A 25,053-nucleotide genomic window follows, 5' to 3' on the forward strand; every position below is an offset into this window, starting at 1 on the left:
AACCTCATCTGCTCTGTTACCTACAGAGGATATCCAGATTTGCCAAGGTGTCTAGAAAGAGGGGTTAAAACTTCTCATTTTCTGTTGGTGATGCTTGTTCCAATACAATTCAGAACAACATCAGTTGTCTTTGTTGCCTCTTCACACAAAACACTTACATTCATGTTACCTGGTAGAAGAGACACTAGGTATGCTTGCCTCTGTTGTTACAGATACGTTTGTCCCCCAACACTCCAAGTAGATATATACACTTTGCCGGAAGCAATCTGAATTGGGCCACTCTTTCAGTCATGCCTAGACTCTTCTGATCCCTTCTATACTTCTTATATAATATTTAAAGTTGCAATATATATTAAAGACATACAAACCTCCAGGCTAGTTAAACAGTATGATGCACAGAAAACACTCCAGGTGCAGTTAACTGTTCGCTATTCAAATCATAGCTAGCTACAGGCCCCCAACTTTGACTCAAGATGCCAACTCCACCTATCTGGACCTCTTCAATTCTATCAAGATTCAACCCTTTACCCTGATCCTGGGTGACTAACTATCCAACCTCAGATTGAAAGAACTACTCATACTAAAACACAAATTCCTACAGATTCCTTGATTTTGTCAATGCAAATGCCTTGGACCAGCTGGTCAACACACGCAAAAGAGGTGATAATATCTCGGACTTGGTATTAACCAACACGAGTAACCACTGCAGCATCCCTGCAGTGCCATCCTCCTTGGTAAGATTCAACCACAAAACAGTCACTTTCGAAGTTACCATCTCTCCTGACCCCCCCTCCCCCCAGCTAGGGTCAAACAAAAAAAACTTCCCCAAAGCTGATTACAACCTCCTGAAGGAAGGTATAAACAGCTTCACAGCCCCTTCCACTCCATAGAAACTGGTACATATATAAACCTACACCAAAGTACTATACAAGCATTTATATAGCTGCATGGAATCAGGAATACCCAACAGGACAAAATCCTCCTCCTCAAGGAAGAGTAAACCTGTCTGGTGGACATCTGCAATAAATAAACTCTATAATAAAAGGAAAAAAATTGCTGTCCAGGATCAAGAAGGAGCAGGTGTCTAATTGGAAGCAATCTCTCCTTAGCCTGAACAAGCAAATAAGAGGAGTAGTGAAATCCTCCACAGCAAACAGAGTCCAAACTGGCCACATCAACTAAAGGCAATCTTAAGGCCTTCTTCACATATGTCCGCAATCTAAAAGGAAGCACTCAGATCTGCTCAGAACTGGTGGTCAAGGACACTACATACACACACGCCATAGATATAGCCAACCTGCTGGCAGACAGGTTCAGTGAAAACTTCATCCCTCGGCCCCCCCCCATCAGTAAATCTGCACATCCCCAGCACCTGTCCCCCTCCCCTTATCTCTAGGGAGCAAGTCATCATTGCCCTCTCAAAGGCAAAAATTACAGCCTACAAGGGACCCGATAACATCCCATGCTGCATCCTACATGAACTCAGGCAGGAACTTGCAGGACCATTAGGCACCCTATCCAACCAAAGCCTGAATACTGGCTTTGTCTTAGCTGAGTGGAGGACAGCCACTGTCATCCTTTTGCAAAAAGGTGGAACGTCCACCCATACAAGAAATTACAGACCCATCAGCCTAACTAGCCTGATCTGCAAGCCCATGGAATGGATTATCATGGCCCTCATTAACAAGGGCATTGGCAACTTCCAAACATTCAATACCACACAGACTGGTTTCATCAAGGGGAGATCATGCCTGTTAAATTTGGTCGACTTCTTTGAGACGGTCACAAAGCCATGGATGAGGGGAAGACAGTGCACACCGCCTATCTTGACCTGGCCAAAGTCTTTGATACTTTTCTCCACTCGGGTATAATAGATAGACTCTCTCAACTAAGCATCAATCCGTATGTAATCAGATGGATAGCAAACTGACTCACTGACAGAACTCACCTAGTCAAAATAGGGGAAGGCACCTCAAGCAGTAGATCCATAAAGAGCACGGTCTCCCAGGGATCGGTCTTGGGGTCTCTGTTTGGGATATACTGTTCTGAGGTGCAGGCCAAAACCAGTGGGCTATGGCTGACCAAGTTTGCAGATGACTGCAAGCTGGACGCTGTCATCAATTCCCCTAACGATGTGGACATCCTCCAAAAGGATCTCACCCAAACAAATGATTTGTGCCAGAAACATGGCTTCAAACTGAATGCCAAAAAATGCATCATCATCTCCTTTGGGGAGAGTGAAGTCCCCACAAATTATCACATTAATAACAAGGTCCTAAGCACGCAATCAGTCGTGAGGGACTTGGTCACCCAGGTTGACAGCAAACTGACTTTTGACCACCATAGTGCCTCTGTTGTAGAGAAAGCTTTCTACATGACCCACCTCATTATTAAGGGTATCTCATTCTAGGGACCGGCAGGTCATAACATCCCTGTATTCTTCCCTTATAAGGACCCATTGAGTACAATGCCCCTTTTGGCATGTACCTCACAAAGCACATGCAGCAGCTGGAGAGACCACAGAGCTTCCTCACCAGGAGAATCCAGGGCTTCAAACATCTACCCTCCACAGATATGCTAAAAGCCCTGTCCCTCTACTCAGTCTCATACAGACTCCTCAGAGGTGACCTCTGTCTGGCATACAAAGCAATCTCAGACCCCGCCTTGATGGGACTGCTGCATATCCATAAGTCAGTCAATCTCCACTCGAGCCAACTTGTACGCGTGACCTCAACCTGGTCTGTGACATCAATAGGACTTGTTGGTGGGACAGATTTGTGTCCCAGAGACTGCCCCTTCTGTGGAACAGACTCCCTCTCCACGTCAAGCAGAGTAACTCATTAATCCTTTTTAAGTGCAACCTGGCTAACTCATGGGAAACAGAAAATACAGCCATGGGATTCCACCTGTGTCCCTGCTGGACAGGGGCATCTGGTGCTGACTTGTTGGAACATGAGCTAAAATCTTGGCGAGGTTTGTAAGGGCCTCAGGGCTAATAGCCTAGTAACTTCATATGATCCCATTAAAGAACTAATAATATAACTCAGTCTATGCCTGTAGTGTATCTCAGCATACAAACAGTATTAAAATGCTGTATTTAACAGTCTTCCAGTAACATTGTATCAAGTGATTTGTGTGAAATGAAAAGAGGTTGTCTTTCTCTCTCTTACCCTATTGCAGTCTTCCTGAAAGCTAGGAATGTCACTGTCAGTTGGCTGGCTGATGACATCCAAAGGACCTTCATCTTCAATAAGCGGATAGCCCTCTGCATCTTCCCTAGATTCTTAACAAAAGGAACAAAAGTATTCAAAGTTTAAAGAAATACAGCATCAAATCACACTACATATGAAAAATGTTGACTGTACAAAACAACTTGTAATTAAAAAAAAAATTAAGAGCTATCCCTTCTGATGACTTCATAATTTTTCCCCATTAAAAATGTATGCTACTACAAACAGACCTCCACCGTTGACACTGAACGACTAGTCATTATCCCCATCAATCAAATTTAAAAATACACTGAGATACCACAATCGTGGGTAACAGGTTCCCAAGGCACATAGTGCATTTACCACAACCCTGCAAAATTCAGAAGTACAGGTGTTTAATCACTCACCATAACAGTAGTAATACAAATAAAAGTATCACTGCTGCAGCATTTAAATACAAATACAAAACCTGGAACTTCTGTTACAGACATAGGTAAGTTTTAGCCAGATCTTACTAGCATTCAAATATCAGGAACTGTAGTAATGAAATTATGACCGATGGCGATTAGAGAGTACAAACGATAGTAACCCATCCACCTAAGACAGGGTGACTAGACTTCTTGAATATAACTTTGCTCAATGGAATTGGGAACTATTAGTGGGGTACAAATAAGCACCTGCTTAACTCATCTGCCAGACAGCTGGTTCTCCCTGATTTTCCCTAGTAAGTGAACTGATAAGAATATGCTTGTGCTGAATGCCCAAACCCTCAAAGCCTCTTGTCAAAGGAGTAGTATGAATTTCTCCATGCCTAGAGAATGTACTATACCATTAATATATTGCCCAAATGGACAAAGATGTTACTTTGTGGAATCTAATCTTGCAGAGCATGAAAAAAATGTCCAAAACACTGAAGTGAAACTACAGTTAATGGGTGACCAAAATCAATAGGTCACAGCACCATAACACTGTCCTCTCAATGCCAGTGAAAAAGCAACAATTATGGAAACACATTTAGGAGAAGAAGGTATGAAGGACTTGCGAAATAAGAAACAGGAAGGGTCATCTACCAATACATATAACTTCTGCATAAATCATTGATTTTGAGGAGTACACTCAACAGGTGTTAAGCCAGGAATGAAAGAACCTTAAAGGTAAGTTGCAGTGAAAATGCTATTACCAGTCGTAATTACATTCCACTGAACTTTTTACCTGAGGGTTTACCCCCCTTTCCCTGTGGTGATGCAACTGCAGAGTTTACTACATTAAGCAAAGGGGTATCTGGGGTTTGGGAAGTGAAGCACCTCCACTATAAATTTCACTGTGACAAGGAACAGTAGACACACTGTAGCACTGTCATGGAGTAAACTGCAAAAAATGCCACCAAAATGAAGGCTGCCTTTAGCCCCAGAACACAGACACAGCCAAAGGGCAGATACACTATCAAAACAAGTGGCACTGTGCAACGGTTGTTAGAGAGTCTCCCCAAAATTAAAACATGGCCACCATTATCTCCATACGTAGGAAATGGCTTAGGGCAGCCAAGAGGTAGGCTGCTGCCAAGCAGAACTCTGCAACGTTTACAGGGATTCCCAACCTGGGTAGCAGAGACTCCCTCTACCAGATGAAACAGCTCAGGTTGTTGGCTACCAGAAGCCAATTATCCAAACCAGAAAATGATTTTGTTCCTTGTAGATACAGATGAGCAGCTACTACTGGCATGCTATTTGTATACAATGATGTAGCAGACACAAGGCAGAATGGTAAAGTCCTGAAGTTAATAACTATTTTTATTTGACAGTAGAGGAATTCATTTTACAAATGTCATGCTTAGTTCAGCGTCTTGAAGACCTAAACAACATTTCCATCTTCCTCTGGATAATATGAATAGGAGAGAATGAAGACTTATGATATGAAAGGACTCCACTGACAGGAAAAAAGGTGTGTTAGTTGCTTAAGTCAAGTACAGGCCTAAGGTTTCACTTTATTCTTGGTTAATCCTAGTTCCAAAGATAAGTCCTCATTGGTCTTGCGATACCTACTAGATGGCTTTTTTCCTGAAAAAGATCTGCATCTCAGTCCTGCTGCAACTTACTTTCAATTTCAGACAATGGTAAAACTACACCTCAAATATTTTTTAGATGCTTTAGTCTGAAAAAAACAACTACTTGTGATACGCACAACTTTGCCAAATATAAACAAACAACCATAGAGATACTCGCTTTATCCTACTCCATTCCTTTCTTCTCTTCATCCAATTTTTATCTTGCTTCTGACTGTATATACTAAACAGTCATGCAAAAAGTTGACTCCTTTAGCAGTTGGGGGGAACCCACAAAGATACAGGGGCAGCCTGGTAAGGAGCAACTGAGATATCCAGGGTGTGCGGATATAGTAATTGGGGGAACAGGACTAAGCAGGCCAGGTAGGAAAAACAAAAAAATCTTCAGCTACATTCAAAACTAGAACACATCATAAAAAGCTGCACATAAATTTATGGACTGAATTTTCCTGGATTCGGGTGCACAGCTTACAGTTATATCTGCGGGTATAGTGACGTTTTGGAGTCTACATTGGTCTACGATGATTCAATAAAGTAAGTGCAGCTGTATCCCATAAAGTAAAATATCTTGAAAACTCTGAAGTTGGGTCCAGCACATCAGAGTAGAAAATTAAACAAATTGAAAAAAAATGTGCTTCTGTCTAGAAAACAATATCTAAACACTTCAGCCAGTGAAATAGTGGTAGTGAAAAATTCCCTATTTCTTTCATGTAACACATTGGGAATTCAGTAACAGATTAAGGAGCACACTAACAATCGATAAAGAGAAAAGTAGATTGTTCAGCTTTAACAGTAGAAGTAGCACATCTCCTGGCCGTTTACACAAAACATTTCCTTTATGATCATATTAATTGGGTGCTCAAACACTTACTAAAAAAAATCCTGTATTATTTGTACATTTCTATACTAACACAGCTCCACCAGTGGCTTTCCCCTAGTGACTATAAATTGATATCTATTTTTTCTCCGTCATCTGCACTCTATTCCACTACTTTTTTACAGACACTGTGAAGACTTACTTCCCCCTCCATGGCACCATGCAAATAGTAACTATTTTTTTCCAACCTACAGGCATGGCTTGGCATGTCATTTGATTACTGGTGAGGCACATATTGTTTGGCGCAAAAAGCTATTGGTCTTACTGTTTTATCCTACATCTGTCTGAGGCTTATGTTCATAGGTAGGTACTCGGCTATTGGCTCTAGGGCCTATATAAGCCTAGCCAAAAAGGTACCCTGGCTTTCGCCACCCAAGAAAATTATTTTCCTGTGCTCCTGTCGTGCAGAGCCACAGAGGTGATCCCCAGGATGAATTACCTATTTCCCATCCAATCATCAGGATTTTTCTTGAAGAGTGCTAATGAGGAGTTTTGTTTGATATAGATAGGTAGTTTGCTTACACTGCATTCATGTAGGTGTGAGCCTTGCAATCCTCCTGGACAACTGTTCAGTGGATTTACTGCACGGTATGCGACTCATGACTATACATGCAAGGTACCAGAGTTAGTGCCTTCCTGACTTGTCTTTAAGCAAACCATTCAAATGTTCAAGCAAATCAGTTGCTTGTGGACAGCATGATGTGTATTACCAATGCATCACACTTCCTTTAAGGCATTCTGTACTTTATTACATGCAAAGAGATTTTCCTTGATCTCACTTTGTACCACATACACAAATAGTTCCCCAAGTCATTTTAAAACTGCAGCTTGCTCTGTCTTTTTATTAGACTGTATCACAAGTACTCCTGGAACATCAACCATAGTTAAACAGTACTGCCTACTTTGAGTGGTACTGGTCCCATAAGAACAATCTGACAAATCTACTCTGGCTTTTAACTCTGATACAAATGTCCACAGGCTTTAAACTGTAACAGTTGTGATCATACAGCTTTAAAATTCACACTATTATACAATGCCAGAAACTACAAATTTCGATTCCATGGCACTGTGTGCGTCAACACACTGTACAACAGCAGCATGTCTTCCTAAATGTTCACTTTGCTCTTGTGTACAGACTGTCAACCATTTTCTCAACTGTTCACTTGCCCCTCTCTGCTGCCATTTGCTCAACTTTCTCTCTCTGGAAATGACAGCGGCATGTTCATCAATGTGTCCAACAAAAATATAGTTGCTGCTAGACATTCCACTCCTCTGATCCTCCCCAAAGGTCTTCTGTACAATTTCCAAGCAGTTGTATGATATGGAAGTATCCAGACAGCTAATCCTTTCAAATGTGCCCAGCTATCAAAGTAAACATGGATTGTTTCACCTGGCTATAACCGTTTGATCATTAAATTCACTCCTTTGAGGTTAGCAGGAGAGCAAGACCCCTCAGTTCTTTCTCCACAAAGGACTGTTTAGTTTTTTAACAAATACCACTGTAGCCCATCTTTTGAAATTTACTTCACGGTTTTTGATTTGAAAGTAAAACCAGTACAATTTTTGTCTTCTGCATTCATACTTACAAAATGCTACTGCTGTTCTTAAAAGAGGTTATGCCAGCTTTGACACGCCTCAGTCTATCAGTCGGTGTTTTAAAGGTCACTTAATGCTGCTTTCAAATACTTTAGCAAGGCAGTACAAAAAGCTACATGTTACACCCAAAGGTTGTCATGCATGACAACCCACAAACTCTTGGACCACAATCTCAGCAATAATCTCTACTTGACAAGTTGACCATGCTGCCATGGCCCCTAGAATGCAATATTTGTATGCATACAGTGACCTCTAGACAGAAAGAATGGTGAGGGTTCACAGAGTTTCATTTTACACTTTGCTATAATTACATCTTTTCTTCAAATGCAGTCTCTGTTCCTGCGGTTCCTCTAAAAATTCCTGATTTTTCTTGATTAAATTATATACTGGTCTTTGAAACAGTCCAGGGCAGGGTAAATAAAGCTATTTCAACCCCTCACCACCCCCTGCTCCTAGGAAAGCTTAGTTTTACCTGAGGTACTCATTTGTAACGTAGGCCTTTGTTGCTAAAGACCTAATGAGACAGTTTTTAAATGCAGTCACTTCTAGACAGAAAAATGTACCAGTCTCAGCACTAAGGTTTACTATAGCGTTCATCACAAACAAATTAGATTTTTTTTTGTCTGGAAATATTAATAACAGTTTCAACATCTGTCCAAGATGGGAGTACAAAATTCATCCAAAACCACACTGCTTCCAGGAAAGCCTATGACTGTTGCTTCACTTGAGGTACCTTTACATTATAGGTAATTTGTATGGCTTTTGTATGGCTGCTACTTTTACTTCTCTTTTAGATCCTTCCCTACATATTTATTTATTTAACATTTGTTTACCGGGAAAGTCCAACTTGGAACAAAGCCAATTTTCAGCAGAGGCCCAGGGAGAAAAGCTTCAGACGCATCTCTTTGAAACATAGGAGGAAACCCACATGAAAGCAGGGAGGACATGCAGACTTCACACACAAGGCATTCCAGTCGAGAACCGAACAGGAGAACCTCTTGTTGTGAGGCGACAGTGCTACCGCTGCAACACTGCGCTATATGGTTTACTATCAAAACACCGAACGACAGAACGTAAACCATTCAAAAATGCGGTTTACATGTTTGATGTGCTGTATATTAATTAGGTTGGAATATCGACAAGGTAATAGCGGTGAAATCGAATTTGACATCTGAAGTCTGTTGTTCCCTGCACTGTTTCAAACAATGTGGTAACTGTACACTTACCTGCCTGCTTTGTAGCAGTACAAACGTACTAGATCTGTACTGCACAGTGCTGACAGTCATGTTTTTGCAAGGGGCAAGACACCTGGCACCCCCCCCATGGGGGGCTGTACCCCCACACCCCCTGCTACTTATATATTCCAACTCCGAGATCGCACTACAGTGAAGGAAAGGGTAAATCTTCCAATCTGCACTGCACGGCGATCTCTACACGTAACATCGCCCACGTATAAGTGAATGCACAGTGCATTCGCTGAAAAGGACACTCACAAAATTGAAGGTTGGCAATATGGAAATCAGCCAACTGACGTTTGGCATTCCCATGTTCGCCAAACTTTCCTTCATTCTGCATTTTGATAGTAAACCTAAAAATATGTATATGTATATGTATGTATGTATATATATATATATATATATATATATATATATATATATATATATTTGTGTGTGTGTGTGTATATATATATATATATATATATATATATATATATATATATATATATATGGGTCTACTACTAATGCCCGACACGACGATTCCCCGACAGAAAACTCACCAACGCCAGATGACCGACAACACACAAACCCGACACAAACCCGACAACGCAAAACACCGAACATCATTACACCGACACACGGAACGTAAACAACACGCGACACTACATAGCATACACACTAGCCCTGACCCAAACCCTAACCCTAAGGTCCGACACTATCGCACTTCACCTACCTGCACCCTAACTCACTTAACCCACCCCTAGCCCAAGCTCCGACACTAACGCACACATCACCTACCTGCACCCTAACCCTAACTCACTTAACCCACCCCTAGCCCAAGCCCCCACACTAACGCACACATCACCTACCTGCACCCTAACCTAACTCACTTAACCCGTCCCTAAACTACAGTCCCTCACTAGCACACACTTACCTTACCGAACCATACCTCCGACACGAACACACACTCACCTTTCCCACAGCCTAACCCGACATCCCACAATCTCGATCACTTACCTGACCGCTCCTAACTCCGTCACCATCGCACACTTACCGCGTCGCGATCGCACATTCCCTTGTCGGTCTTTCCGCTGTCGGCAAATCATCCTGTCGGTACACTTACCTGTCGGTCATCTGGCGTCGGTGAGTTTTCTGTCGGGGAATCGTCGTGTCGGGCATTAGTAGTAGACATATATATATATATATATATATATATATATATACACACACACACACACACACACACACTCACACACACACACTGATTACTTACCCATTCTACCATCTCTCTTGTACTTGTTGGATGATTTCAGATAAAAGTTGCCTCCACATCCCCTCAATTTCCTATTAACACTTCATCAAAGTAATGAAATGCAATCATTCTTGACAAGTCAGCCTTTTCTAAATTTGTCTCCACTATGGTTCATAGGTGTGTACTATGCTAATGGCCCTGGAGCCTTTACAAGCCTAGCCCATAGGATTACCCTGGCATCGTGCCACCCGACCTTAGTTCCTAGAGCCTCTGTTGAGTAGAGCCACTGGAGTGATCCCCGGGGTGAATTTTCTATTTCCCATCCACTCATCAAGATCTCTCTTGAAGAGAGCCAGTGAGGTGCTCTGCTTGACATGTATGGGAAGTCTATTCCATAGCATGGGCAGTCTCTGAGTTATGAACCTGTCCCTCCAGCATGTTTGGTTGATTGTGGTAATGAGGTTGAGGTCTCTGGAGTGTGTGGTGTGGAGGGATTGGGATTTCTTTAGATGTTGCATTTCTAACAGAGCTGGGTCAGACATGGCTTTGTAAGTCAAGCAGAGATCGCCTCTAAGTAGGCGATATGAGAGAGAGAATAGTTGAAGTTTTTTTTGAGTCTGTCCATATAGGACAAGTGTTTAAAGCCTAGGATCCTCTTTGTGAGGTACTTTTGTGGCCTCTCCAGTTGTTGCAGGTGTCTAGTGAGGTACATGCCAAATGGGGCATTGTATTCGATGATTGGCCTAATGAAGGGACAATGACCTCTTTCTTCTTGGATGCAAATCCCTTAGTAATGAGATGTGCCACACAGAAGGACTTTCGGACCACAGTGGCAATGTGGTGGTCAAAAAGAGAGGTTGCTGCTGACCCTGTGTTCGTAGATCTCTTATAACACCTTCTGTGTTCAGTGGACTACCATCGATGTGGTAATTCAAGGGAACCAGGTTTTTCCCCAAGGGGGATGATGACACATTTTTTGGCATTAAGCTTAAGGCCATGGTTCTGACACCAGTTGTTGGTCTCATTGAGGCCTTTCTGTAGGATGTCAACATCACTTGGGGAGTTAATAATAGCTCCCAATTTGCAATCATCTGCGAACATGGTCAGCCAGAGTCCCTTCGTGTTGGCCTGGACTTCAGAGAAATAGATACCAAACTGGAGAGGACCCAGGGCCGAACTCTGTGGGACTCCACTCGTGACTGGTCGACAGTCTGACTTGGAGTTAGCTACTTTCACACTGTGGGTTCAATCTGTGAGTCGGTTTGTAACTCACCTAGTGATATAGGGGTTTGATGCCTAGCTTAGTGAGTTTTTCTAAGATTCCTGAGGGGGAATGGTATCAAAGGCCTTGGCCAGATCAAGGTAGGCTGTATTAACCACCTTGCCTTCATCCACAGCTCTGGTGACTGACTCAAAGATGACCAAGTTGAGCAGGCATGATCGACCCTTCACAAAACCAAACTGTGTAGGATCCAGAGTTTGGAGATTCCCTATATCCTTGTTTATTAGGTCCATGATGATGCATTCCATAGCTTTGCATATCAGACTAGTCAGGCTAATGGGCAATATTTCCTGGGGTCTGCAGTTGCTCCCTCCCTTGTGGAGAGGGATGACTGTAGCAGTGTGCCATTCAGTAGGGACAAAGCCTGAGGTGAGGCTGTGATTGAACAGAGCACACAGGTGAGGTGCCAGTTCACTCTGTAGTTCATGTAGAACACAGCCGGGGATATTATCAGGTCCCATAGAAGCTGCATTCTTGGCCTTGGACAGAGCTGTTTTAACCTGTGCAGCAGTAATACTGGGTGCCTGGCAATCTACTGGTATTGTGATTGGTCCTTGGGGGGGGGGGGGGGGGTAAAGTTGGCACTGATTCCGTCAGCCAGTATATTGGCAATATCTGTTGGCTCGGTACAGGAGGTACCATTTTACAGTAGCTCATAGCAAATCTGGGTATTGCCTTGGAGATTCTTTACTAACTATAGAAAGCCTTGTGGGTGTCTTTACTATCTGCTGCAATTCTGTTTTCATAGCTAGCTTTAGAGGATTTGATGAGGGATCTCAACCTTTTGTTGAGGCTGATAAGGGAGTTTTTCCAGTCTTGGGACTTCACCTTATTCCGCAACAGTTTCCTCTTTCTGTTGTAGAGTTTATTTATGGCAGGGGACTACCAGATTGGCTTCCTTTTTTTTTTGAGGAGAGCATCTTGGTAAATATATAGGCTATGGAAATAGCCTTGTGAAAGGACCTGGAATGTATAATGTCTTCCATTTCTAGTGAATGCAAAATGTAGCTTAGTTTAGCTACTGTGAAAAAAAAAAGCACTACCATATTATTCTCCAAAGTACAACAGGTGGGACAGACTGGACAGAAATATTTCACTGGAGCATGTACATTTAATTGAAAGCTTAGACACACATCCAGTAACTATTTCAGATCATGTACCAATAGAAACCAAGATAAAGATGTAGGGTAATAAATTAAGTAGGAAAGTGCCAGTACCTCATTTTTATCTGTTAAAATGAGAGAGAAATTTAAGGGATGAGTAGTGGAAACGATTTTAGAGTTTAGAACACAGAAATTGATTCAGAATGGATAAACTGGATAATTCAGAATGGAGTGGGATAAAATGAAAATGCAGTTTAAAAATTGCTGAAATGAAAGAGAGACTGGAAAAATATTAGGAATTTAGATGAGTTGTCAAAAGTTAAAGTAGCAAGTACTTTTTTGACACTTTCAGAGCAGAAAAACTTTTAGCATGGTGACTTGGGCAACAGAAATTAGAAAGGCTCCATAGGTTTAGCACCGGGGTCTCAAACACACGGCCAGCAGAGTAATTTTCTGCGGCCCGCGATTACTTACTTTATCCATTTTTTTTTTTTTACTGCAGTATTTTCTGTGTTCTGTTCAAACAATGAATCCTGTTCCTCATAAAACGTGTGGTTCTCTTGCAAGTCAGTGAGGAATAGTCACTACACTAAATAATGATAGTCATTCCAGTTTCAGAGTTCATATCTGTCAGAAAATGCATGGAAACACAAAAACTTTTATTCTAGCAAAAGTCAGGTTGAAAGCACTGTTAAATCAACAGCCATAGAGCCTAACTGCAGTAGCTGTAGTCTACTGAGGCAATGTCATAGTGAAGCACTGGAGACCTGCGATTTCTAGAAGCAGTTATTTATATAAAATGAATTACCTGTATGCCTTTTGTCGACAGATATAAACACACTGTGTAATGTAGAGCTACTGGTGACTAATGTGGATAATTCTCTTTTTAAGCATGAGTTTGCGATGGTGTGAGGAAAAGCTCATTTATATGACTGCACAGGACTGGCAACTGATAGGACAGTTAATGAGAGTTACATAAGAAAATAATGTTTTGAAATGCAGCACCCATGAGCAGGTAGGTACCCGTGGTATAATTACTATTACTATTCATTTCTTTTGTTGGAATCTAGCAGCTATACGTTTGTGGACAGACAGGAGTTTTAGTTATTCAGTAACTGTTATTGGATCATAATGACCAACTTGGAAGATAATTGTATAGAATGTTATTTAGTGTTGGACAAGCAGATGGATTCTAGATAATTTTATAGCTAGTAAGAAGTTGTGTATATGTCAGTTCATGGAGTAGTTCTAAATACCAATTTAGGCTTTTTAGTGCAGCTATACAGTGGTGGGTTCTGAAAGGGGTATTTGCTGCAAATTTAGCATTGCTCAAGTCTTAGTTTTTGTGATGCTTGAAGGTTAGTAAGGATAGGAGTGCCATAAAGAAGTGTGGGGAGGAGATAAGTAGTGGCAAGTTTAGCTTTAGTTGCTATAGCAGCTATACGTTTTGCTGTACTTTTGCTATATGTTTGAGACATGGGAGGGTCATCGCATTGTGATTTTTTTTTTTTGAGTGCAGAAAACTGTGAATTTGTCTTTCTTTATGGATTTCTTTATTATGACTGTCATACTATCGAAGAAACTTGATGGTGTTGGCTTTAGTGTTTTATCCCTTGAATTGTAAAGCAATAGTAAAACATGAGCCAGGATAAACTAGTAATCTGCTTGCCATGAGAATCAGCTGGATGGGCTTGCAATGGGCAGCTGTACATACCTCTCAACTGTTCAGATTTTCGCAGAATATCTGGATTTTTTTACTCATATTTTTGGTCTCTTCCTCATACAATCTGTGGTTTTCTGGCAAATCATTGGGATGCTCCGAGAATTGAAGTCACTCTGCTTGGTTAAGTGACGTTTGCAAGATCACACAGTAGTAGCCAAAGGAGGGCTGAAGGAATCAAACCTTGTGTCCAAGAAACTACAGTTGACAGCCTTAACCCTCTGCAGTCTGCACCAACTGCTAGATTTCTTTGTTCCTGGTGTCTGCAAATTATATGGCTGTATTAGAGAACTCAGGATAGTGTGGGTTAATTACCCAAAGATCATTGTGTGTGTGTGTGTGTGTGTGTATGTGTGCCTAACAAAATTTTGTAATATCAATTAAAAATTAGATAGTATTTGGAGGTTATTTTGCAGCACGAACAGAACTGAGAGAGAATACTTATTTATAATTTACGGTCATCTGTTACTTAGTAGGAAGTGCTCGTTTCAGTATTAGAAAATTGTGTGGAAAAAAGTCTCCAAATGAATTTTCTTTGTATGCTTATTACAAACTAGTATTATAATTAACTATTAGCAATGTCATCATCCAAGAAACAAAAGATTTTAGATGAAAAGCGTGTTTTCCAAGAAAAGTGGGAAAAATTGTATTTTTTCACTAAGCTGAATAATCAAATCAAATGCCTCATCTGCTATCAATCTGTTTCTGCTCCAAAGGAATACAATGCATGGAGACATTATGAAACAATGCATGGTAACGAATATGATGTGATAACATGCAAAATGAGGGAAGAGAATGTTCATCAACTAAAATCAGCAAAACAGCTTCAAAAACCTTAAAACGAGCAAAGTTTCAGTACAAGCAAGCTTTATCATCAGTGAAATGATCGCAAAGTCGTCTCGTCCATTCGCTGAAGGCAAGATCATTAAAGACTACTTCATAAAAGCAAGCTAGATTCTTTGCCAAGACAAGAAGAAAGTGTTTGAAGGTATAGGTTTGTTTGCAAATACAGTGGGCAGCAGAATTACTGAATTGGCCAGTAATGTGCACCAGCAGCTATTTGCAGCTGAAAAAGAGTTTGAAGACTTTTCAGTTGCCCTACACAAGAGCGCTGGCATAACAGATACGGCATAATGCGCTGTGTTCATTCAAGATGTGGACAGGAACTTGAATGTTATGGAAGCATTACTAGACCTGTTGCCTTTGAAAGGGACAACAATGGGGCATGACATATTTGGCGAACTTGAAAAATGTATAGAAAAGTTGGAATTGCCGTGTGATTAGCATACTTCGGTAGCAACTGATGGTGCACCCTTGAAGTGTTCTGAAAATGTTGGTGTCGTTGGGTTACTGAAAACAAAGCTCAACACTACTGGTGTTGCTGACACCTTCACTGCAATTCATTGCATTCTGCACCAGGAAGCATTGTGTGGAAAAAAGTTTCCAAATAAAGGAAGTCATGGATGATGTTAAGACGATTAACTTTATACATACAAGAGGTCTAAATCACCTCCAGTTTACTGACATTCTATCCAACCTGGATATCGAATATGGAGAATTATTCTATCACACTGAAGTCAGAGGGTAAATTAGGGGACGTGTGCTGAAAAGATTCTCTACATTGCAACAGGAAATAGCAATCTTCATGGCAATGGAAGAAAATAAAATTCCTCAGCTAGGCGATCCACTTTTCATATCTAACCTTGCTTTTCTGACAGATATTACACAACATCTGAATGAACTCAAAATCAAGCACCAGGGCACCAAATGGACAATTTTCGCAGATGTATGAGTGTCGAGGCTTTCAGATGTAAACATTCCCTTTGGGCGAAACACCTGAAGGATGGTGACCTAGTTCATTTTGCAGCCTTACAGTCACTCGGAATAGTAAAAAAAAACAGTTCTTGAAAGACTATTCAGAAGCAATTAGTAAATGACAAGCAGAATTTGACCTTCAGTTTCAAGATTTCAAGGCACTACAGCCCCTATTTGCCATTTTTACTACGCCTTTTTCCATGGGAATTGACAATGTCTCTGAAGAATTCCAGATGGAGTTGCTGGAGCTTCAGTGCGATAGTGTTCTGAAACAGAAGTACATAGATGTTGGCGTTTCAGATTTTTATAAGTACATGAATCAAGATAAGTTTCCAAAGCTTTTCTCTATGTCTGCTCGAATCCTTACGATGTTTGGCAGTACATGTTTGTGAACAGTTTTTTTTTCCATCTATGAATCTCAACAAATCAGTTTTCCGATCAACGTTTACTGATGAACTCTTGACAGCTACCTTGCGAGTTGCTGCTTCATGCAACATAAAGCCTAATGTTGGCATCCTGGTCTCTGCAAAACGTCAGCTAAGCAGTCAAAACAAAGGCAGGCAATAATGTTTCATGAACAAAAAATACTTAAGTCATCGAGCTTAGTTGAAATGACTAGAATATTTGAAACTAATACAATACAACAGTGTTGGTCTGTTGCTTCAAACAAAAAGTTCTGTAACTTATTTTTTTAATTAACAAAAAAATACAGTTTGTGGATGACGAACTTGCAGCTCTCGTGCTCATTCGAGTTTGAGACCCCTGGTTTGGCATCAACCCTATGACGAGAAAAAATAAGATCATGTAGAGATATTAGAGACATTTTAGAAATGTTATGAAAATGTGTTTAAGCAGAGGAATGTGGAAACCTAGGACTGGAGTAGAAAAATATTTACTGAAGAAAATCAATCTCGAGGTTACAGGCAGATGAAACTTAACTAATAGCTATGACGGGAAGAGATAAGAATCAATCAACCAGGTAGCCTTGAGGTTGGGATTCCTAACGTACAAGGTGAGCCACGAGCTAACGGCGATGTAAGGAGCAACAACTCTAATGGATCCTACTCTCAGGCAGTGGGTCGAATAGACCGGACTATCGGAGGGAGAGAATTAGGATCTGAGGTCGAATACGTTATTTCGGGGGCCAAGCCGAAAAGGATTCCGCCCAAAAGGACTTACACTATGGTGCCGAACACCAAATTACAAGGTACTGTTCATTCGGAACGTAATGCTGAGGGCACCGACAATCATGCTGGCTGTAATAAGTTTAATTTTAACCAGTTTGTAGTCAACAAATATGATTTTGACCGCAAATGTTTTAACAATGGTAAAAATGTAGACAATAAAGACATAAAAGATGCGCAAAATGACACAAATGCTTTGAAAGACTTAATTCATAGTTTTGGAAAGAAACTGAAGCTTTGTAAGACTCTACAAGTGGAAAATGGATATTTGAAAAAGTGTGTAGATACTCATATTGTACCTATGGGGTTAAGGTTTTTTAAATACCCCATGGGGATAGAGTTGGATGAAGAAACTACTATGGAATGTACAAAGCTATTTGATGAATTTGGTGTTTCTTTCATGAGGTTCATCATTAGTTGCAATGATAAAAAAATTGCTTCACTATTGAATGAATTAGAGGAACTAAATGACAATATAGTGAATGATTTATTGTATGAAGAGTATGAATATAGTATGGAAACTCAATATGTATGGGTGCAGAACCAAGTGGACAAAATATTTGACAGAAAATGCAAGAAATTTAACAGGGACTTGGAACAATATGCCAAGGGCACGGCATATAGATGGGAAATTGGGGGAATAGGAAAGAAATGGACAAGTAATGATGGAATGAAAAAGAACAGGAACAACTACCCCTACAGGCAGAAGACTAATAGGCCATATCCTAGTAATAATGAAGTTTTTTAGAAAAAGAAGGGGAATGGGAGGAAGTAAAGACAAAGCACAAACAAACCCACTACCACCAAAGGGAGAATATGGAAGAGCACTTGCAACATTACAACCTAGGGTGGAAGAAGAAGAGATAGTGAAGGTAAATTCCATAACTAGTAGTTATAAGCAATTTTACATTCACAATTACACTGATTTACCGCTCAGTAAAGAGCATTTTACATTATTCAGTAAAGGGATGAAATTTGTACCTGTAAGGAAATTTAATGTAGAGGAGGCAATAATAGATGTAAAAAAATATATTCGGAAGCTAAATTTAGCAGTTTTATTTAGTAACAACAAAGACAACAACGTAGCAAAAAGTGAATTTAAGAAAAAGAGTGTATACACTCCAGTGTTAAATAACACATTGGCTATGTTTGAAAATATAGTGGTGGAGGACCTTTATGCCCTTAAGGAAAAAGCAAATAGTGACAAAATTAATTATAATACAAATAAAAATGAAGCAGACATCTTGAAAGAATTACAAAAAAATAAACGGATCAGAATAATGAAGCCTGATAAGGGAGGGGGAGTCGTACTATTTAAACAAGAAGAGTATTCAAATAAGATTAATGATATCTTATTAGTCTCAGGCAACTATCTTAAGTCTTCCAAGAATGAAGTTAATGTAGGTTATAATAAAATCAATTTGTACTTGGAAGACTTATTAATTGAGGAAAGAATCAGTGCTGACCTTTATAATTATTTGAAGATTGAAAAACCTATCATCAGTACGATAGTTGGTATTCCCAAACTTCATAAAAATTTATTAGATCCCCCCTTACGGCCTATAATTTCTGGAAGTATGTCTAAAACTTTCAATTTTGGAAAGGTGGTGGATGTTTGGTTAAAACCCATATACAAGTCCATAGAACACATTATCATAGATTCATGGGACTTCCTAGGTCGACTTAGAAATGACATGATATCACCTGGATGTACCTTGGTCACCATAGATGTGGTGGATCTATTTTCAAGTATACCCCACGAAGATGGACTATCTAGATTGGAATCCCAGTTGACTAAGGCTAGTCATCTTACATATGATAAGAAATTGTTAATTGTGGAATTTATGGAAATAGTTTTAAAATACAACTTCATTTTATTTGAGGGGGAGTATTACGTACAAAGTAGGGGTACAGCAATGGGAGCGGCCTGCGCACCGATTTATGCAAACCTCTATCTGCACGACTGGGAGGAAGAATATATCTTAAACACTAACTGGTATAAACATATGGCATGTTATTACCGGTTTCTGGACGATGTGTTTATGATATGGACAGGTACCCCCATTCAATTAGAAAATTTTAAGGATTATTTAAATACTAGGAGTAGTTGGCTTAAATTTACATTCAATGTCGACAAAAACAAAATAACATATTTGGACACCCAGATAGAAGTGGTAAGAAATAAGATAAAAACAAATATACATAGGAAAGAAACTTTCAGCAACAGCTATTTACATTATTCGAGCTGTCACCCCTTTAGTCAGAAAAGAAGCATAATTAGGGGTCAATGTATAAGAGCAGCTAGGATGACCTCAGATTACGTTGATTTTTTGAAAGAATTGAGGGCAATAGCTGATATGTTCCTTCAGAGAGGGTATCCTAATTGGTTAGTAATGGACGTGACCGAATATGTAAGAAAAGAATGGGGTAATAAATATATTCCCCTCTTGGGTGCTGGACCCCTTAGGGAGCAAAAGAATAACAATAAAGAAGAAAATGCAATGGTAGCTGAAAGTGTTGAATTTAGTAGAGCTTGTATAGTACAATACACTCCATGGAATAGGGAGGTAAAGAACATTATCACAAAAATTGGAGTATATTTAAGACTGACAGAAAATTAGTGGATATAGTAGGAAATGCACCTAAGTTTGTAGCTAGGAATGGAGTCAACATGAAAACTGAGATGGAAAGGAAAAAAGGAATTGATGGCGAAGCAGGTGTTCTTGGGGGAACATCTAGTTGTGGCACCTGCAATCAATGTAGGTATATTACAAAGAAGAATAGCATCACGCTGGATGACTTATATCACACAAAAATTAATTTTAAAAAAGGTAATTGCAGAACAAAACATATTGTTTATCTTGCTTATTGTACGAAGTGTCCCTGTTATTACATAGGGAAGACCGACAGGTGTCTTCGACAAAGGATCTATGATCACTACTATAATATTAAAAAGGAAGACACCAGGAACGCCCTTTGGAGGCATATTGTTCAGTCAAATGGCTGTAACGAGTTTCATTTTGGTATAGTAGATATGGCCAAGGAGAATCCAAGGGGAGGATGTATTAAAAAGAAGCTAGCTGAGCTAGAGACTAGATGGCAAATTAGGTTAAATGCCTCTATTCCCCCTGGACTCAACGACCATATATCCATAAAGCCCATGTTAGAGAATATGGTAAATTAAAGTGGCACTGTACACAAATGGATTTTTTTAATAAATGAATGTCTTAGTCAATTAATTTTATTACATATAATATGTATTTCATAATGCAGAAGTTTTTATCTCTTACAGATTTAATATGAGGAATTGTATCATACCACACTATGAATGCATTTAAGTTGTTTAAAGTAAACATAAGGACGGTATTATTAGAACAAGCACACTGGCACTTTAAATATTGATGAACAAAATGACGTATTTTAAAAAAAAGTATTTAAGCAATACAACACTGTTTTAGGATTGTTCTGAAGAAGTCTAATTAAATTAGATGAAAGCGCTCAACTACTGAATTTTATTTGTAATAAAGACGTGTTTTATCCATAGAGTGTGTCGGTGTGGAACTGTGTACGGGTAAAGGAACAAGTTATTCTGGTTTATTTTCATTGTCGACGTGTTCCTTAGTGTCTTTGAGTAACTTATTTTTTTAATTAACAAAAAAATACAGTTTGTGGATGACGAACTTGCAGCTCTCGTGCTCATTCGAGTTTGAGACCCCTGGTTTGGCATCAACCCTATGACGAGAAAAAATAAGATCATGTAGAGATATTAGAGACATTTTAGAAATGTTATGAAAATGTGTTTAAGCAGAGGAATGTGGAAACCTAGGACTGGAGTAGAAAAATATTTACTGAAGAAAATCAATCTCGAGGTTACAGGCAGATGAAACTTAACTAATAGCTATGACGGGAAGAAATAAGAATCAATCAGCCAGGTAGCCTCCGGAAACAGATTGTATTCCTTTGTAAGTTAAGGGGGAAGAAAGTGATAAAGATATGGACACTTTTATTTTACAATACTTCTTTTTTTTTTGGGGGGGGGGGGGGAGTACCAGCATTTTGGAAGAAAGCTGTGGTGGTTGTATCATCCAAAGAAGGTAAAGACCTTTCAGACCCAGCTTCATATAGACCCATTTCAATTGCAAACCACAATTATAAAGTATTTATATCTATACTAAGAGAATAGCAGAAGTGTTGCCAAAATTGATAGATCTTTATAAAGTGGGTTTGTGGAGGGGGGAGGCAAACATTTGATAATATTAACAGAACAATAATGATCCAGAGGAGAAGCAGACTGTAAGGAAACACCACTACTGTTGGTGGGTCTTGATGCAAACAAAATATTTGATAAGGTCAATTTGGAATTTATGAGTAGAACGATGACAGCAATTGTATTTCCTGATAGAATTTGTTTGCATCTTTCGGCTTTTCCCGGTTAGGGGTCACCACAGCGGAGCTCCGGTCTGCTAATGATTGGCAGTAGATTTTTACGTACTGGCTTGCCGGGCCTAATGCACAACCTTCAGCGAAGGAACACCCATTCACGCATGTTGCCACACAGAAGACGCTCTAACTGAGAATCGAACGGGCAACGTCTAACTGTGAGGCGACAATGCTACCGCAGCCTGATAGAATAATATGGTTAAATAAAGAGGATATATGAAGGGTTGGTGGCATAAATTAAAGTGGGAGGGTTCCTCTCTGGCAAGCTGTGTTTGAACAGAAGAACCAGCCAAGGATGTCCTTTCCTTTTATTTGTTTAATACTTAGAGCCATTAGCAAAGAAAATATGGGGTTAAATAAATTCAATGATATATAAATAGTATGGTATTCAAAAATGTTAGCTTTATTTGCAGATGTTTTGTACTCAATAAACCCAGAAAAGGACATTTCAGTGTTATGAAACATTGAGATAGCTTCAAGTCTTTGCTGAAATATAAAATAAAATGACAATAAAGTAAAAGCTATAATGCCAAACTATCTACCCACATGAGAGTTGGCCTGGCAATATGCACATTTGTGGGAACATGATAAGATGAAGGATTTAAGATATGGGCAACAGATAGGATCTTGCAAAGATCTTTTTTGATCCTAAGCTCTGGGAGGTCTTCTATGTTACCAACTCCCTTCCTAACTAGTTGAACGTATAAGTGAGAAAGGTGTCATGAGTAGCTGTAATGCCCAGAATCCCAACATAGAAAGGGAGTAAATCCTCTTTCCAAACATGCTTAAAGCTCTGGACTCCTCATACGGTGACAAGATAGCAAAATGGTGTAGTCTCGGAGAATGATACTTGACTGAAGAAATCACAAGAATCAGTGGTGATCTGCTCACTCTGGTTGCTCGTACAGGACACCTATCTTTCTCAGAGTTGACAGTACAGAAATACAGGTGGCATCAAGCTGATAAAACATCATCCATAATAAAAATACACTAATGGAGAATTTGGCAAGAACTCCTGAAGCTTCATCCTCAGAAACTCCATTAGTGCTTTCTGGGAAATTTCACATCCTCAGGAACACCATTTAATGGTCTTGGAAAAAAAAAAAGACAACACTAAGAGGCCATTCCAAACTGTTCCTCATCAATCAGCTCCATGTCATGCAAGAATGAAGCCCTGAAATTACTCAGATGACCCAGAATGAAATAATGACTTGGGAATATCTAGGAACACATGTGATTACTACACTAACGGTGCAGAGCCTTTATAAGCCTTGCCAATAATACCCTTGATATGACAATATTATATCTTAATTCCACAAATATGGAATGGGGTGATATCAGGGTTGTGGGTCCTTGGTAGTTGGCACCCTGGGTAACTTTTCAGACTGTCTCTGTCCATAAAGGACATGGGCAGCACCCCGGGAGTGACTTTATGGTTCTCCATCCTTTTATCCAAATTCTTTTTGAAGAGAGCGAGAGACGGGCTTTGTTTTATGAAGATGGGAAGTTTACTCCATAGACGAGTTAGCCATTGGTATATGAATCTGTCTCTCCAGCAAGTTATGTTAGAGTAACAAATGACATTCAGATCCATGGAATGTGTAGCCCTCCCACAATTTTTTTTGCGTATATGTAACACTTATCAGGGCAGGATCAGAGAATGCCTTATATGTCAAGCAAAAGTCACCTCTCAATAAACGATAGGAGATGGAGTACAGAGATAGGACCTTTAGTTGGTCTGCATAAGACATGTCTCTTATGCTTTGTATTTTTTCAGAGAAACCTCTAGGGCTGCTCCAATTGGTATAAGTGCCTGGTTAGGAACATGCAGAAAGGAGCACTGTGTTCAATTATGGGCCTGATGAGAAAGACAAGTACAATGACAATATAACTTCCTTTGATCTTGACGCCATGCCTTTACTTATAAGTTGAGCCACACAGAAGGATTTCCACACTACTGTAGCTACCTGGTGGTCAGTTTAGGTTACCATCTATCTGTGTTCCTAGGTCCCTTCCTCACTAGGTCTACTTTTAGGAGTGTGCCATCAATATTATAATTTGCAGAGATATCTGCAAACTTGGTGAGCCAGAAGCCCCCAGCACTGGCCTTCACTTCAGAAAAGTGTATAACAAACAGGATGGCTCCCAGCACTGAGCCCCTTGAGACACTGTTAGTAACAGGTTTCTTATCAAAAGTAGATTCTTCTACCCGGACATGTGGCTTGTCATTGAGCCAGTTTGCTATCCACCTGCAGATGTAGAGGGTTTATGCCTAATTCAGTAGATTTATCTATGATCCCCCAGTGGGGGACTGTGTTGAAAACTTTGACCAGATCTACACAAGTTGTGTGTATCGTTATACCCTCATCCATGGCCCCAGAGACTTTCTTTAAAAAGTCTACCAGACTGAGCAGGCAAGGCCTCCCTTTGATAAAGCCAAAGTGGGTTTTGTCCAGTGTTTGGAGCTTTTCTTTGCCATTATTGATCAGATCCATGATAATCCTCTCCATGGCCTTGCAAACAAGACTGGTCAAGCTTATGGGTCCTGTAGTTCCCAGGGTTAGGTTATCGGTCCCCGTTGTGCCGAGGAACAACTGTTGCAGTCCTCCAGTCATCTGGGACAAAGCCCATCTGGAGGCTGTGGTTAAATAGGGTTTCTAGTGGCCTTGACAGATCCTGTTTTAATCTATTTAAGGAGCATCCTGGAATGTTGTTGGGACCTATGGAGGCTTGTATTTTTGGCTTTAGCAAGAGCAGTAAGGACCTGTTTCCTCATAATGACTGGGAACGGGGATGGTTGTGGGTATTTCTTTGGGTGCAGTAGAAGGTGACAGGGGGAGAAACTTGAACAGAACTTGTCAGCCAGCAGGATTGCTATAGTTTGAGGTTGGGTGTGTTACCATTCACGATTAACTCAGCACATTGCTGAGCATTTCCCCGGAGATTAGGAACATAATTAAAAAAGCCTTATGGCCATCTTTCACCTGGGAGGCTATCTTTGTCTCATAGTTTGCTTTGGTAAATTTGACCAGCTCTCTGATTTGTTTGTTTACACTGGTAAAATCTTTTGCATTGTTCTGTCTGTTCCTTCTTGGCTTTGGAGAGGATTTTTTCCTTTTACTGAATATCCTACTTACTCTAGGGTTTAACCTGGGTGGTTTATTTTTGCCCGTAATCATAGATTTGGCTCAGACACATACTGTCTCCTCTATGCAGCTATGAATGTGGTTGCACAATGCTTGTGTGTACAGCACAGAGTAGGCCTCAGTATCATCCAGGTTTGGAGGGACTTTGAA

General features: G+C 40.1%; 1 protein-coding gene across 2 annotated transcripts in view; it reads right to left on the reverse strand.

The window, feature by feature from the left end:
* TMEM94 (transmembrane protein 94) overlaps positions 1 to 25,053 on the reverse strand; it is a 2,655,014-nt gene that overhangs the window by 767,360 nt on the left and 1,862,601 nt on the right. For both annotated transcript variants that reach the window (XM_044084945.1, XM_044084944.1), the window contains one exon: positions 3,171 to 3,283. In XM_044084945.1, the coding sequence (XP_043940880.1) occupies positions 3,171 to 3,283 (113 nt within the window). The remainder of the gene's footprint in view (positions 1 to 3,170; positions 3,284 to 25,053) is intronic.

This window comes from Protopterus annectens, chromosome 10.part0 (genome assembly GCF_019279795.1).
Source record: "Protopterus annectens isolate FY-2018-M chromosome 10.part0, PAN1.0, whole genome shotgun sequence".
NCBI classification, from domain to species: domain Eukaryota; kingdom Metazoa; phylum Chordata; order Ceratodontiformes; family Protopteridae; genus Protopterus; species Protopterus annectens.